Source organism: Hevea brasiliensis, chromosome 13 (genome assembly GCF_030052815.1).
Source record: "Hevea brasiliensis isolate MT/VB/25A 57/8 chromosome 13, ASM3005281v1, whole genome shotgun sequence".
Lineage (NCBI taxonomy): Eukaryota > Viridiplantae > Streptophyta > Magnoliopsida > Malpighiales > Euphorbiaceae > Hevea > Hevea brasiliensis.
The window spans coordinates 80,938,195-80,955,821 of record NC_079505.1 but is presented as its reverse complement, the minus strand read 5'-3'; the positions used below and the strand labels follow the sequence as shown (position 1 = coordinate 80,955,821).

At 34.4% G+C, this 17,627-nt stretch overlaps 2 protein-coding genes and 1 pseudogene across 2 annotated transcripts; all 3 read right to left on the bottom strand.

Moving 5' to 3' along the window:
- Window positions 1–3,220: 3,220 nt before the first annotated feature.
- LOC110643610 (transcription factor bHLH47) lies at window positions 3,221–5,800 on the bottom strand. Its single transcript, XM_021796069.2, has 5 exons — window positions 5,612–5,800; window positions 5,193–5,297; window positions 4,302–4,417; window positions 4,029–4,156; window positions 3,221–3,857 (listed from the first exon to the last, which is right to left on the bottom strand). Exons 2-5 carry the CDS (start codon window positions 5,258–5,260, stop codon window positions 3,489–3,491), a joined length of 681 nt encoding a protein of 226 aa, XP_021651761.2. The 5' UTR covers window positions 5,261–5,297; window positions 5,612–5,800; the 3' UTR covers window positions 3,221–3,488.
- Window positions 5,801–6,534: 734 nt separating this feature from the next.
- On the bottom strand, window positions 6,535–11,006 carry LOC110643609 (uncharacterized; annotated as a pseudogene).
- Window positions 11,007–15,244: 4,238 nt separating this feature from the next.
- On the bottom strand, window positions 15,245–16,902 carry LOC110643588 (transcription factor TCP14-like). Its single transcript, XM_021796045.2, has one exon. It carries the CDS (start codon window positions 16,638–16,640, stop codon window positions 15,444–15,446), a length of 1,197 nt encoding a protein of 398 aa, XP_021651737.1. The 5' UTR covers window positions 16,641–16,902; the 3' UTR covers window positions 15,245–15,443.
- Window positions 16,903–17,627: the final 725 nt, after the last annotated feature.

Genomic DNA, 17,627 nt, shown 5'->3' with positions numbered 1-17,627 from the left:
CCTTATATAAGCTTCTAAAACCAAAAGCACAAGCTAAACTTGAAAAGAAAGAAAAATATCCTCTTATATTCAACTACGCCAATTGTCCATATAATAACGTTTAACCTATGTTTCTTGGTATTTCTCTTCAAATTTCATCATCTCTTAGCACAATTGTGCTCTACCTATAAGATATCATCTGCATGAACACTTTACCGTACCATTGTCCTTCCTGACATAATATTTTATAATTTATTAACTTTACTTATACTCAACCAATGATTCATATCTATCATCGTTTATATTGTGCCATTAACTTTTGTTGATTCCTGAAAGATTTCTCTCACTAATAAATTCTTCCAACACCATTTAAACCCATACAGACAGAAACATAGCATTTCTTGGAGTACGTATCCTCATGATGGACCGCACATGTCTACTAACTCTATTTCACATTTCTGTGTACTCCACGAAAATCAAGACACTAATCGAGGTAATCTTATACTTGTATAACGTAGAATCTAGAAACAAAGAATTACAGGAAAAGACTCCTATACTCCGCATGTGACTCCTAGTAGACTCTTCCCAACACTTAGATAATTTTTCCTATGAATCGAGCCTAAGCTCGATACCACATCACGACCCAACCTATGGGACTAGGACTAAAGCCCCGAGGCCCGTAGTAAGCCTAGCTGCTCATTAACAACTCTAAGGCCCATTTGGGCCCAATATCAAGAAAGCAACCATAAAATGGACTTTCCAACGGGAGTTTTGACTCACCCAACACAATATATAGTCATTTGGGGAGCTCACCCTCCACATACTCATTAACATAAAATAAATGGGAGCTCGGCTCCTCATCCAATCCATCAAACATGCATAGCATATTTAGTTCTGAGTACAGTCCAACATGATAACAATATTACGACCATAATCAAATAATTTCCTAACACATGCGAAAATTCTAGGAGTAATTAAAATTACACAAATATTGATAAACAACTGCGAGGTAGAAAAGCAGTTAACCTGCACAAAATATCCTCAAAATTTTTGACAGAGTGAGCGGAGTAAAATATCAATCTTAACTATAATCTCTATAACTATCTCAACTAATGCAACTCAGAGAGTGAAATGCAACATCAACACCATATTCACATCATAGCATCAAAAGGTAATTTGGAGCACTCACACACCTGTAACATCATTCATAGTATATGGGGTGATCCTATTCTCTTAAATCCAATAAGAACTACTTCCACTTAAATACCAAATCGGGGTCCCAGAAGAACTCAAGCCGTGTCTACCCGAGGTCCCAGAACTCATCCATAGTCCACACCACATCACGCACGCCAACGCACGCACACTCCAAATTACCACAACAACACTCATGGCACATTAATTATCAATGCAACATAATTCGTGCATAGAGTTTAATTACATAAATATATGCATATAAGTGATGCATGGGCATAACATATAATAATATCGAAATTACAGTTAAAATTAATATTTTACTCAGAGGAAGAAGGCACGACAATTACATTACATCTATTTAATAAATTTGACTCAATACAAACAAAGAAAAAGATCAAGACGTCCTAAGTCGAAATCCGTCTCCCTATACCTAGGACCTACCCAACAAAGGGCTAAAACGCACTTCTATACTCACAATCCATACATCATTCAATCATATCACACCTCCCAGGCCCATCAAATCAATCATCCATCACAATACGCAAAATTTCAATTTAGTCCTTATTATTGATCATTTTTGCCCAAACAAGCTCTAAAAATTATAAAACTTTGCCCGGTCCTTAGCAATATTACTAAGCTATTGCAAAAGAATCGTAATTTTCTAAGCTACCACGAATATTTTATGGATTTTTAATCCTATTTAAGCACTAGAAAATTACGTAAAAACTAGGTTCGGTTTACCTTTGCCGATTGCGCCGACGTCGACAATGGGGGCTAGCCAAAACCTCGGTCAATTGGAGACTTTTCCGAATTTTTGAGGATACCTACACGAAGCCCAATAATAATATATAAAATCAGGGGTGTTACACCCCCTCTCTTTCTTTTTTTTTTTTTTAGTAGGGTATTTATAGGGTTTTGGGAGAGAGGTGTGATAGGGTTTGGAGTCATAAGATGATAAAGTTCAGAAAACTTAAACAACCAGGATTGCAGAATTTGGGTAAGAATGAGATATGGATGAGGTGTTTCAACCAATAGAAAGAGAGGGAAAGAGGGTGGCACCAATAGGGAGTGATGAAGAGAGTGGGGCCAAAGGGGAAGAGAGAGTTTGTATGAGAGAGGGATATTTAAAAAAATATTTTCTTATTTTAATTTTTAAAAAATAAATTAAATGTGTCATATTTAAAATTTCTAACTAAGTTTTCTTAGGTCCATGGGCCCAATTAAACTTAATTAGTTCAATTTAAGAACTACCTATATCAAATTTAAATAAAACAAAATTTTATTTAAATTAAATTAATTTCCCAAAAAATATTTTTTTTTCAAGATCATACCACGGAATTGATAATTCAGTTCCATGCCTCTAATTATATCTTACAGTCATATAATTTTTTATTTTCGGATTTTTCATGACCTCAATGCACATACTCATCAGAAACTAAGGGTCTACAATATATATATTATAAGTTTCTTTTTATCATATCTTGTGTATAGAATTAAGAATATATTCTAAATTCCTTTAAAAAAAGGGAATATATTATAAATTTGAGTTAATAGGAATTTTTATGTAATTAGCCTTATAATCCAAACAATAGCTAATAAATCTAATAATGTTTTAATTTACAAAAATATGCAAATAAGTGCAAAATACATAGGAAAGAGATTAGCTTCCAATATGGAATTGGTGGTGGCTTCCAATCCACATTACTATGGATTTGGAAATGATACACTTAACTTTTTTATTCATAATTGATTTTTTTTCCTGGATGGTTTCAATTTATTATTATTATTATTATTATTCAACAAAAACACAATGGCCAAGTACCAATCGATGGGTTATACAACGGAAATAGAAAGTAACTATCTTCAGGTGATTGACCAATCAACTATCTCTGATTACTGCAATTAATTATTTATTATTAAATCATTTAGCATCAAAATATTGTTGAACATTTGGATAGGTTGCTATTGAAATTAAATTAATATTAAAACTTCATTCAGTTGCCACATTATAAATTTTAATACAATAATTCAAATTTTATGATGATGATTAGGAACAAAAAAAATTCATTAAAGAGGAAGATTGATTTTCACCACTACAGTGAATGAAAATATAAACAGGGTGGTCAGGCAATCCCATGCAGGGTTATCCAATTTTCACCAATTCTCACAGCGTTTACTATTGCCAGTCATGATCCTACCAACTAAACTATTTGAATTTGGTCACTAACCCAACCAAGCCAGACAGCCATATTTTACCATCATCCGCATCCACCAAGCAATATACAAACTTTACAAAAGGTTATTGCCTAAGGCTGCTATTGAACTTCCTTCCTACCTGTCAGCTGCTTCCCAAGAAGTTGGGATGGCCATGAATCTGCAGGTGTTGGATATCTAGCATGTGGTTTACTCACATTTGAGGTAGTCACTGGATAAGCTTGGAGTTCAGGATGGAGGGGGACAACAAAGACGGCTTGTGCTTGCTGCAAGGTAGCATCTGCTGCAGGCAACCTGAGAGACTCTCCTGGAAAATGTTGTCTCAATTCGGGATGGTCGAACTCGGGAGGAGGCACATTCAGGTCAGGTTTTGATTGAGACATCCTTGCTTCCAGCTCTCTTTGCAATCCTTTAATTTGAGTTTCTAGGGCAGAGTTTTCTTCCTTCAGCTCATTCTTCTCAATTGTTACCTACAATTCAAATTTTTACTATTATTGACAATATATAAATTAGAGTAAACTTCTCTCTTCTCAGTTCTCTGGTATGCCTATTTTAACAGGTCCATCAATTTATACATTTAACACACTATAGAATATTTGATATACGTCAGAGTATAGAAAAAAAGGAGGCATGAACTTTACATAGCGAGATTCAGATAATAGAGATTCATTCTCCTTGTTGAGGCCGTCAATCTGTCCAATCAAGTCCTTCAACAATCTAGCAGCTTCAGACAATATGGAGGCCTTCCCATTATTTGGCTGAGTCAGTTCTGTGAAAGAAAATTCCCCAAGTGAGATACAATGCCAAAATCTTAAAAATCATTTGGTCTAGTCTGTCAAACTGAAAGACCATGATCAAAATGCCTTTGCATAAATTTAAAATCACCAAAAATCACAGAAGAGAATAAACATTACCAAGAGCACTGGCTAGCTCAAGGAAGAGCTCATTCAATTGCTCACGCTTCAGTTTTTCCCTCTCAGCCTTGTGAATTCTTTTGGGAACTTTCCCTTTATTCTTACCATGGCAACACCTGCATCACAGAGATATTTAAATCAAGAAACAAATCTAAAATATTCATTGTCATCCAGATTACAGTTGATCCAAATTAGTGCAAGTCCCTTTTTCTCTCCCTTTTTAAGGTTGAGGTTATTCAAAAATTCACTTAAATCTGGTACAGCTCATGAAATTCAGGAACTCATACATCATATGCACATATGTTTCAGCCACAACTTATTGTTACTGAATAACCAGGTCACAAGAAGCACCATAAGCAAATTGGATTTCGCAGTCAATGCATCCAAAACGGCCAACATTAACAAACAATAGCTACAACATATCATATGTTGAATTAGGTGATTAAACATAACTAGACGAAACCACAAAACAAATTATGGAGGGTTGTAGCCCCTACTAGAGACAACTAGTATTACTGAATCCATTGAGGTAGGATCCCTGGAGAAGGAATTTGGAAGCAATCCTACCCTTCAGCGCTTTTTCATTAAGTGGTTTTTCTCAAGACTTGAATGCTCACCTTTGTAGCCTAAGATTTTTACTAATGCACTATGCAATGGCCCGATGCCTTCTGCTTCCTACTATGCTAACAATATTCAAAACATAGCCCCTAACAAATCATACAAACTGTAACTACACGTCTCAGGTCATGTTGCTATTTGTTATCCATCAATTTTAATTCCAAGCAATTCCAAGAATTGAGACATACCCCAGCAAAATGCAATGTGTTAACCGACTAAAAAATGCAGCCAAAACAATCCAAATTCAAAAATTAAGATTCTTTACTCACTGACCTTTTCTCAGTAGTCTCTGCTGCTACATTCACCTCATCAGCCGCGGAAGGAGGACACTCAGAACCCATGCTTATCCCAATGAATTGAATCTATCAAATTAGACACCTGAAAAGCCAAAAAATAAACACATCAATTTCCTTGCCGAAACCCACAAAATTCAGCTACTAAGAAGCAAATGAAAAAGGAAGCAAACACGATTATGAATTAGCATATGTGCGCTTCACTTTGCACTAGCAACAAATTTTGATAACAATTCCGGAAAAAAAAAAAAAATCACGCTTTCACCACTTTCTCAGCAACCAAACAAATTCTCACAGATAACCAAAACCGAATAGTAGAATCAAACACCAAAAGCCAAGAGAACAACAAAGGAGAATTCCCAAATTGGGCAATAAAAAGTTTTAAGTAGAAAAGGTTACCTTGAAAGGCAAAGTAGGCCAAAGAACTTAAAAGAGAGAATAATTAGATTTAAAGAAGGAGAAATCTGGGAGATTATGAGGCAAAATCTAAAGGATTTTGAGATTGAAAATTAGGATTAAGATGCGAAAACCTAGTAGTTAATTTTGTAAGGGGTCGATGGAGAGTGCGTGTGTGTGGGGGTAGGGAAGCGCACGTAGGAGGGCGCGTGGTGAGAACATGTCTCTTAGTGCATTGAATCCAGACGCGTATGGCTGACACGTGCTGTCCTGCGTCCTTTTTGTCTTTTTTGCCCTTTTTCCTTGTCAGTGCGCATGCCGTTCGGTTTCCACACGTCCTAACTCACGTCAGCTAACGATGGTACTCTGCCAAACGAGAAATTATTGATGTAAATCGAATAGAAATCATCATGCTCCTGATGAATAATTATAACAAAAACGTTGTGTGCAATTATCCCATCCCATCCATTTTTTATTAGTTTATTTATAAATGCAAGTTTTTTTTTTTTAACTTTTGTTTTTGCAAAAAATAATAAAAAGAACATATTTTAAGAAAAATTAGAATATATAAATATAATTTATAGTAAATTTTTATTATATAATTATACATGTGATAAATAAATTAAAAATTAATTCAATCAAGAATTTATCATTTTTAAAAATAAAACTCTAAGAATGAACTAAGTTATGATTTAAATTAAGAGTACACTTTATGTGCTAGTTTATGCATCCGGGCTTTTTGTTTAACTGGTTTTCCGAAGTTAAAGGCTTCACGAAATTAGTTGTTTTTATTGAATTGAAATATTCACCAGTAGCTAATACGTTTATATAATGAAGGAAAATAATAATGGAAAACCACTTCATAAAAAGTGAAAATAATACTAGAAGTGGTAGACTTCTAATTTGTTGGATAAAGAAGAGCAACATTACATAATAAACTGGAGACGTTTATTTGTGATTCTGATGAAATTAGAATGCCTCTGAAGTTTAAAGGAAAAAATTATAGAGCTAGAAGCGTTGACAACATATGATTCTAATTATATTTGTGACTATGAAACCTTCAGGTTCTTTTGCAAACAAGTTGGAACCTCCGGACCTTCATTCTTCCGTCCAATGCAAGGGCCAATACGTCATATTCCTCCACATACCACAGTTTTGAAATAACTGCCTGGATCACATGTAGAGCAAAAATGTCTTCATTTGTTGAGGAGAGTACAGAGAGAAAACATGCAGGAGTTGAGGCGGAGACTGGGGACAAATTAGAAAAGATCACAAACGTAAAAACAAACCTCAGATCCGCGAATTTTATTTTTAGGCAGGCAACAAGCTCATGGAAAAATTGGAGTTCATTTGAAGGTGCCCGCACGGGACAACAATTAATAGATAGAATCAAAACAAATAAATAAGAACATAAGTGTGCAATAACTATAAATGTGTTTAATAAGAGGCATAAAGACAACTATAAATTAAGCATGTCGCTGGATCAGAGGCATAATTAAGGTCATCAAGTTGATCACATTTCAGCCTAAGAGTGCAACCTTGCTGCATTCTTATTTGAAGGTATGTATTTGACACACACACACACACACACACACAGAGAAGATTTTATTATTTAAAAAAAAAAAAATCTCTTTCCACCTTTGTTATTTGAATTTCAGTGGCCAACTTTTGGTCAGGCTTACATCCCTTGTCATTTGTCAAATATAAGTAAAACAAATCACACCGTAATCCAGATATAATGCAGGTGTTTGTGCACCCTATAAAAATAAGTTCATTCTTATTGGCCTTGGAGGTGATGACATGCATTTGTTTCGTAGGCATCTTGAGCTAACTGTATTACTATTGCAGCATACAGTTTTCCCTTTAACAAATGTTGCAATGCTAAAATATACAACTGAATGCAAGAAACTCATCATATGTTTATGAATTACCACCGGTGAAGCTTTGGGATGATCAAGAAGCCTTGCAAAGGAAGTATGAAGAATAGCAGCATCATACTGCAGCAGTGAATGGCAGCAAATTTGCAAGTGCTATGAACATTAATAGTTTCAATAGCAGTTGGTAGCAAATTTACACTCCTTATCACCATATTGCTGTTGATTTGAATAAAGAGGCCAAGACAATTAGATAGATGCCACTAAAATAAATTCTTGAAGAAAAGGCATCACCACCTATAATCATATTGAATTAAAATAAAACAACGTGATGCATTTTAAAAAGGGAACTACCGGATGCTAGCAGAGGTGGACCAGGTTTTAATTTCCTCAACATTTCAAGGTCAACTCACTGTCAGGCATGAAGGGGGGAGGGGTTGGAGGAGCTCCATTGGCAAAAAATGTAATGAAGAAAGAAAGATTATATAAAGCTACAAGGGGAAAATGAAGTTAAGCAACAATAGTTCGCATATTTGCAGACAGTCAATTTTGACCACAGATCCTGATAGCCAGTAGGTTCCTCAACTCCTCAAACATATTGGCAATCTTATTGCGACTTTCAGAAAAGTAAGTTGTCCTGTGCTTACTCTTACAAACGAAACAAGAAATTCACATGGTTCTTACAAGTTGCTTTTCTGGGGCATGAGGAAGTGCTGACCTCAATTTAGCACGAATGGTTATGGGATCAGGCCCAGAGATCACCTACAAAAAGCATTGAAATGAATTAATAGTGCTACTACTAACTTCTCAGGATTATTCTTCAATGATTCCTGACGCTATCTATATATATATATGTCAAACAAAAAGTGGCACTCAAATTATAAGATTTACCCATCCTGATACCATAAACAGTAAACAAGCAATTACAGAAAGAAAGTTTCACATGAAACATCAATTCAAGGACAAGAAACATCAATTCAAGGAAGAAAACAGGTGATGTTCGAGTTTAGCTTGAATAGCAGATAAAGCTCTGTAAAGGAATAAAAGAAATACATCCCAAACCTTGACCAGAGCAGTAAGTGAAGAAAATGAAAAATCAACAGTTTCTTTCTCCTGTTGCATGTGTGTTCTCTCCTTCGTAGGTTAGAAACTTCAAACACTTAAACCACTAAAAGAGAATTTTTAGGGGACACCACTTGAAGCACACCAGTCAAAGTCAAAACCACTCTATCTAAGACAAGTTTTAGGGGACAGAGGCCCTCTGCAACAGCTCCAACAGCAGTTGCTTCAGCTTCAATCTGACAAAATAAAAGAGGATTCATGGTTTATATTGGTACTCAGACAAGAAGCATGGAGATATATGAAATGGATCCATAGGCAATTCACCTCATCTTCAGTTGCAGGAACAGGTACAATATGATGTGAAGCATGAAACATACTGAAATGGTATGAGCCAGAGTTCTGAAACCAAATCGCTAACCAAAAAACATGTTAGCATGGCAAAAAATAAGAAATTCTACAAAAATTTTATATGAAAAAATAAAACAAGACCTATGCTTGCTTTTCTTTCTGTATGAATTAAAAGAACTAACTCAGAATTTCAAAAGCAACATCCACAATAATAGGTAGGCCAAACAGTTATTTACCGTTATCGAAGTATGGGCTAAATATGTGTTTTAAAGACTCACTGTGGCAAAAAATACATAAGTTTTATCATAAGAAACTTTTAATATAAATTCCAAAGAAGCCTGGATATAATGCAGGAAATAAACAGAAAGCATACTGGACCAATTATACACAAAAAGGGAAATGTTTTCCAAAGCAACCAAATGCTCTGCTACCGTCCAAGTTTTAGAAGGATCAGGATTGACCATCTAATGTATTTTAGTTACGAAGTAAGTTTGTGAAAGGGTGAAAAAGCGCAATTAAGTGAATTCAGCAACTTGAGCAGCACATTGTTTTATTCACAAGTGTGAAGTCCTGATTATCTAATAGATACCTGCCTTCTATGAACCATATGAGATTACAGGGGCTTGATTTTTCCCACTTATCGTTCAAACAGAATGCAGCAACTTCCTTAACACTTATCACAATCACAAAGATAGATTGACAAAGACCCATTGCTTGCCTCTTCTTTTCTTCTTTCCCCCTTCATTTATTTTCAAGAATTCCATTGGTATATTTTGTTCAGTGGAATGGCTTAAACATATTTGTTTTGCCAATTCACTGCCTAGGGCCTATATTAGATATAGGCTAAATCCCAAATCTTATGTACTTTAAATTCACAATTTGTTAATCAAATATGATGAAAGGAATACCAATAAAACAAAAGAATCATGAGAAGCAAAACTAAATGCTTACGAGATGGGCGATGAGTATTCTGGGCTTAGATACAGCACATTAGCCCGCACAGGAGGGTTTGCTGCCTGCACACAGGAGGCAAGGATCACTCACTTCTTAAGAGAACATAGATAAGAAGCAACATTTATAACGATTAATCTTCAATTCACCCAAGTTCTTACCTTAAGTACAGGTGTTACAGATCCATCCTTCAAGGTGAAAAAATCTGAAAGTGACAACGACTGAGATGTCTCTCCATGTTTGAGGAATGTTGGTCCATTCTCATCGAATCCCTTGCCATTTTATCATATATTCTTGATCTTTGTTCCATATTTGAAATAGGAGAATCTGATACAAGTATTCCCAAAGTTAGAAGTTGCTAGTTAGTATCATTCCACTATCCTCACATACATCAGTTTGTCTGTTTGTTTGTTTGTCTGTTTTTTTTTTTAATGAAAGCCTCACAAACATCAGTGAGTTTCTAGAAATTCACACCACAAATTTGATTCCAACAAAATTAAAGTTAAGAAGAAAAGAATAGTGAAATTAATTTTATTTATTTCATTAATATCGATCAAGAGAAGATAACATAACAATGATGAAATTCTACCAAAAACTTGCACAACCAAAACCTCCATCTTCGGAATTTCATCGCAGAAAGAAAATTTAACTTAACTCCAGATAGGAAAAATATGTTATATATTCAATAAACATCAATTCATACATCAAAAACATGCAATTAATTCCGTCTACCGCCAACTCATCTAACGTGTAGGTTTAATTCTAACAAGCTCAAGACCATAACTAGAGAAGATTAAGCACTGTTCATGGAAAGATCTCATAATTAGTCGTTTATACGTTAGATTACAGTCCACCGCCACCATATTTCTATGCTGCAGAATCAAAGCTTCCAGAAAGCAAAACTATATAAAAAATTAAAATAAGAAAGAAATAACGACATGGAATATACCTGAAGTAGAAGAAGATGTGTAATTAAGGGAAGAGGAATTATCGAGAGCCAGTCGCAGCAATTAGAAGGAAATGATAATGCAAATAAGACCAGATTAGAAATACATTCTTTGAATGGCTCCACCAATTTTTAACCACTTTCGCCATCTCCATTAATTTAGTGATGATATCATGCTTGTTACAGAAGAATCGCCGCCGCCGCCGCCACTATCCATGCTATTACGCTAATTCTGTTTGGTACATCCAAAAGCAGAAGTCAGAAACAGGCTGAGCTCTCGCTCTCTCTCGTCATTTTACACTTCTCATGGTGGCTTGCTTGATATATCAAATAAAATTGTGTAATTTAAATTATTAATTAACACAATGATTAAAAGTATAATAGCATCATCTGTGATTTTACAAGACAAACTTTAATTAAAAAAATATATTATAAAAATAACTATTGTAATATAATTTCATTCATAATTGTCATTAAATGCATTGATATATGTAGTGTATGATGATTTAGCGGTAAACTTTTAAAATTAAAGAAATTCAATTTTAAGTGTTAATAATTAAATATTATCTTCATAAATAAAATGGATGAATCAACTAAGAATAGTTTATCTTTATGATTCTTTGAGACTCATATATTATGATTTAGTGATTGATCCTCTATAGATTGTTCAATTAAAAAAAAAGTATTGATATAAAATTTAATATATAATAGTAAAATATAAATAAAATAAACTAACTATATGAATCAATGGTCAAAATTGAAAAGTTGTTGAAATTGTGAAGGTAAAATTAATTCAAATTTCACAAATTCATTTTAAATATATAAATTTATAAATACTAGATATATTTTTTTTTTAAATTCTAATACAGCCTTGTGTGATATGGCACATGACATGTATATATGAGTCTGATATGACACATGACATGTATATATGGGATTGGAGGCAACTTGGACAATAAAATTGCAGTCTATGTTATATGTACAAGTAGAAACATTAATGCATGTTTCCGACAGCACACATGCATTTTTTATTAAACTTTACCAACCAACTTCGCCTTTCCTTTTGGTTACTTTACTCCATTTAGCATAGATATGATATGACTTATTTTTATATTTATATTTTTAGAATTAATGAATTTTTCATTGAAACAATAAATTTTAATTCATTTATAAAAATAACTATGCAAAATAAATTTCAAACCAATTTTATATCAATTTACATATTACAAGTCATTTTTATATTAAAATGTTAATTTTTTAAAAAAATTAATTTGTTAATTAAAATTATGGATAGTTTTGATGTTTAAGTTGTAAATGTTATAATGTAGAGTGAGATGAAGAAAAAAAGCAATCCCATTACTAGGTAGCTAGTTATAAAAGGTTCTTTCATTCATCCTGCTGCCTAGCTCTACTCAATTACCCCTCTGCATGTATTATTTTGGTAGGTTCAGCTAGGACATTGACCGAGCTATGCTATTACAATGTGGGACACCATTTCAGTTATTGCTTTGAGGAGCTCTTTGCTTTGTTTTAAATGTTGCAATGATGATATTCATACCAGAACCATCTCATTTCTTACTCCATTTCACTTTTCACTTCCATGTAATAATAAATTTTTTCATCTTATAAAACTATATATTTCAAAACCTTAATTTTCACAAAACCCATTTGTCTAATTAACTATATAAGCGTTCATTGGCTTAGAAGCAAAGGCAAGAACCCAAAAGTTAGAAACACAAAACATTTTGTGGGTGGAGGGTGTTGTGTTGACCCACTCAAATTTTCTTTTCCATGCTAACAACCAACCTGCAGGCTAAACGCCAGAAGGCATGCACATGGTTTTGTATATCAAACAACATAAATATAATCATCAAATCAAGGAGGGATTAGGAGATTTCATGGGCCCAAATTAATGAGAAAATCAAAGATTTTATGGGCCAATTCCATAGTCTTGGCACACATAATAAGCAATTCTTAGTTTCCTAAACGGATGCCGACTTGTTTGTTATAGCAATCCAATGGATTAATACATGGTCTAATCATTCCATCTTGGGGACGCAAGATTTTCTTGGAGGGCCCATTTGGTTATAGCATATGGCTCATATCCATGTGCGATTTGAGTACGAAAGAGAAGTGCTTCTTTTTAGCGATGATGGGTTTGACAACATTTTCCCACACATCACATTTATACCAAAGGATAATAATATATCAAACATGTGCAATTCAATTGGATTAATGTCCTTGAGGACGCAATGCTACTCCACTGCTTTCAACTCTTAAAATATAATGATTTCATTTTTTCCTATCATGGTACATGAATTGTTTTATAAAATTTCGATCGAGTACTTCCATATTTGAATTTGTAAATTTTTTGAAAAAGTTAATGATTTCCTTCAATTGATTGAGAACTCCACTTTATAAATAATGGAGGGATTCATTATTTCCAATGTCAAAAATATCATTTTTCAGAATTGCATTTGTGAGAAATATTCCTTTTCTTTTCTTTTTTTTTAAAAAAAAATTACTCATAATTTCAAATATTCTTTTCTATAATTTTCCCGTAATTTCACAACAAAATAGAAATAGGAATTAAACACTTCATCTCATTCTATTGCCATTCTTACCATGTAGTTTTGGTTTGTAACTTTCCCCTTATTTATCCCCTCCCTCTCCATCTTCTTAGGCTTTGTTTATTATTATTATTATTATTATTATTGAAATTATTGTTATGAAAAATATCTTTTTAAATATATTAATTAGAAAGTATTAACAAATAATTTAAAATTAAATTATATATGTTTTAATTATTAGAACATTAAAATAGCAAAATATCTTTTTTCAACATCTAAAATGATTTTTTTTTCCATAAAAAGTAGTTTTAACATTGAAACTTCAATACCAAACAGACGTTTAGAAGGATAGCTTCCCTAATTGCAAAAACATATCCTTAATCAAGTAATCCAATTTAAAAACAAGTGACTATGTAAAGCTCAATCTCATATAAAGAAGAGTTTAACAATCATTAAATTAAATATTTATATTTAGTTAGATTCGTGCGCTCATTATATATACTTTAATTAATTTTATATAAATTTATTTAATTTAATAATTATTAATTTCATTCTCATATGAATTTAAATTTTAGTTTACATTGCATGCACCCATTTTAAAATTTTAATTTCAAATTAAGATACTTTTGTCAACGAAGAACGCAGTGCAAGACATTAAAGACCATCATTAACTTTAGGGATTGTTCTTTTATGAATCTTCATTAGGCTTATGTACGGTCTGAAATCTGGAGTTGGTATTCTCTTTCTTCTTGTTTTGGAGTATACAAAATTAATTAGCCAACAACAAAAAGATTATAGTTTAAAAAAATTCATATATTTTTGGGCACTATCAAATTTTTTTTTTTTTAAAAGATGGTTAGTATGTTTTAAATATCTTAAATATTATTCTTAAAAATAGACATTTAACTACGAAACTTTATATTATTCTAATGATAATTGTGTTACATTTTGTAACCCTTTAAACTAGATATCACAAGTGGTGCAAGTATATGAAACCCCAGGGCAGTTAAATAAAAAGAGGATGGATTTACTGGTAACACATAATTATAAACCTCTATAGAAAGAAAGCTCCATTTGCCAATTAGTAGAGGAAAATGAGAAGGGTTTGAAACGAAGATGTTGGAGGGAAGAAGACAGTAACAACTGGGGATGTGATTCGAATGAAAACTGCGGATTCCACATTTTTCTCACTGAGACCCAATCATTCAATGTGCCCGTAAAAGGTGGCCCACAAACGAACGGTCCAGATTAATAAAATCAGTGGGGTCATCTGTGAGAGTAGGGTCATCAACGCCCACCACCGATCTCTATGGTGCCAGCAAGCAACTAATCTTCCATCCATCTCTATAAAAAAAGAGAGAGAAGAATGATCCACCTGTTTGTCAGTGACATTGCACATTGGTTTGGGCAATGACCAGCATATGGGTCCCAGCACCTGAGCCAACACCTGGAACTGATAAGGTCTGGGTCCCACAGTCCTATTACCCCCCCATTTCTTTGAAAAATCTTAATCATTGATGCAGTAAACCTTGAGATTCATTGCAGAGATTTTAGAATCAGAAAGAAAGAAAGAGAGAAAAAAGGGTGCAGTTTTTAAATACTACATTGCAGTAACACTGTTATATCTCTTTCTTTCACTACACAAAAAGCTCTTTCACCCTCCACAGTAACATATATAGAGAATTCATAATCATTCATTTGCCAGTTAGGTTGGAGACTTAGCCTTTTCTCCAGCACAATTAACTCATAAATTACAAGCATCAGAGGTTTCTCCAGAAAGAAGAAGAAGGGAAAAGAATTAATTTCTTTTTTTTTTCACAAACAATGATGATGAGAGATTGTGTAGTACTAATTATATATATATATATATATAAACAAATGAGAATTTTCATCAAAAACCAGCCAATACCCATGTTAAATAATATTGTCATCCCTCGATCAAACCCTAAAATCCCATATTAATCTCACAAAAAAATTTGGAATGACAAAAAAGAAGCAAAACTCAAATTCAAGAACAATCAAACCTCACGTGTGTTACACATCAAACTACACAAGTGGGGGAAGATGATCATCATCATGATGCTCTATGAGTGATGACTTGTTGTGTCGTGCCGATCATCCCCGTTGCCACCACCACCGCCGTGATGTGAGTGTGACCCACTTGCCTGTGATTCCGACACACCGGTAGACCGATATGGATTTAGTCCAGCAAGCATATTCAAATGGCCTTCACTGATGCCACTGTTACCTCCACTACCACCACCACCACCGCTAATGCTACTAGACCCCAATTGCTGGCTCGGTAACAAGGCCACAGGAGCAGGAAAATTCATGAAATGCAACCCACTAGACGTAGTTCCTCTGTACAAAGCACTATTATTAACGGTTGGAAATGTCCATATAGGATCTCCACTCATAACTTGATTACTAGGATTTGCAAGCATCCAAAAATTTGCTGGAATCTGACTATGGCTAGCTGGAATTGCTCCTGTACTGGATTGCAACAAGTAGCTACCCATCTGATGCTGTTGCGATGATAAATCTTGCTCTGGCCTTCTCTTCCTGCTCAAGCTTTCTTCTGTCTCCGTCGACAATTCCAGGGAAGAGCTGTCTCGCAATTCTTGCTTTGCTTGGAGCACCGCATTCAAATTGCTAGACTGGAAATTTAGAAATGTTGGTGTTGGTGAGGTTTCTAGGCCAATTCCAGGGAACAAACCTCTGCGTTGTTGCATCGAGAAGTTTGGACTAAAGCTAGCCGATCTTAGCTGAGAAGGGACTGACATACTGGAGCCTGAGCTACGTAGAGATATGTTAAGGGAGGTAAAATTCGCAGGGATTGTGCCGGTGCCTGTGGCGGCGATCACTGCTGGTTCTGCTTGTTGAAGTAACCACTCGATGGTTTCACCATCGGATTTGTGACCCAATTCTCGAGTTAGCTGGAAAACCCTAGCAGCGCAGAGAGCAGGCATGCGAATTCTGCGGCCACGTCCATCGACCTTCGTGTGGCGGTCTTTAGTCGATGTTCGTTTAGGAGGGGTTTTCTTGGAGGGTTCTGGGACAATTTGGAGACTGGAAGCGGAACGGTTTAGGCTACTATTGGTGTTATTATTATTATTGTTGTTTGGTTCAGCAGAGGAGATGGGAAGAGAAGAAGGATAAGGAGAAGAGGAGGGACAAGGCTCGTCTTCTTTCTTTTCAAGTAATTGGAATGGGAAGTTAGGACGGTGGTGATGGTGGTGCAGGTGGTGGTGGTGGTGGAGCTGATCATCGCCTCCTTCCATGATGGCATGAAAATATGTGGTTTCTCCAATGGCTTTTTTTTTTCCCTTTTTTTTTTGTTTGCTTGTTTTTCTGCTGTATTTTAAGAGGAAAGAGTGAGGCTTTTAGTTTAATGGTTTCTTTCTTTTGTTTGGGTTGCTGGAATTCCCTGAGAAACTGATGTTAGATAGAGGATAAGGAAGAGGGCAAGCTTTAAGTAACAAAGATAATGAGTGGGAATTATATGGGTAACCTTTAAAAAGCAAAATTTTTTTCAGAAAAGAAATTGCTTTGCTGATGTGCAGGAAGGCTTTATTTTATTTATTTTTTAAAAAAAATGAAAAAATTCCTTTTTAGAGAAGAGAACGAAATAAAAATTAAAAATTAAAAATTAAAAAGAAAAATCAGAGATTTTTAATTTAGTGAATGAAGGGTTCCTTTTTTATTGTGGTTGGACAGACCCTTTGGTTCAGACTCCACGTGAGGTGCTCTTTTTATCATTCAATCCATAAAGACAATGGTGGCCGAGGTGGGTCCCAATCCCAAGTCAAAAAATTGAGAGACTTAGAAAGGAAAGATTATCGGGTGGGTCCCATCTCATTCAAGTAATCATTTCATTTTGCCTTTGTTCTGCACCTTTGTTGGGGGACTCTGGGATTCCTCTCTCTCACCCCTCTCCCTCTTACTAGTCTAGTTTGTTTTTCCTCCTTTCCCCTTTCCCTCAGCTAGGGTTAGGGTTAGGGTTTCCTAAGCATGGACATAGACTCCATAAAAATGGCTTTTTTTCTTTTTTGGGTCGGCTCATGCATAACCAGCCCTTCTATTGGAATTATCTCATACTTTGGCCTAATATAATTCCATTTTTGGATTTTCTAAGGACATTATTATCAAACGGATATTGACCATTGTACCACATTAAAAAGTCAGGGCAAAATGTTGCTAGCTAAATCTTTAATTATACAGTTGATCCTTTTTTTAATTTAATTAATATAATTATTGTTTGTTTAATT

What these genes read in the sequence shown, in the direction of transcription:
- LOC110643588 (XM_021796045.2), bottom strand. Translation starts at nt 16,640, where the DNA reads ATGGAAGGAGGCGATGATCAGCTCCACCACCACCACCACCTGCACCAC.
- LOC110643610 (XM_021796069.2), bottom strand. Translation starts at nt 5,260, where the DNA reads ATGGGTTCTGAGTGTCCTCCTTCCGCGGCTGATGAGGTGAATGTAGCA. An exon ending in GCAGAGACTACTGAGAAAAG is followed by an intron (nt 4,418 to 5,192) that starts GTCAGTGAGTAA and finishes TCTGTGATGCAG; the next exon opens with GTGTTGCCATGGTAAGAATA. An exon ending in TATTATCTGAATCTCGCTAT is followed by an intron (nt 3,858 to 4,028) that starts GTAAAGTTCATG and finishes TTTGAATTGTAG; the next exon opens with GTAACAATTGAGAAGAATGA.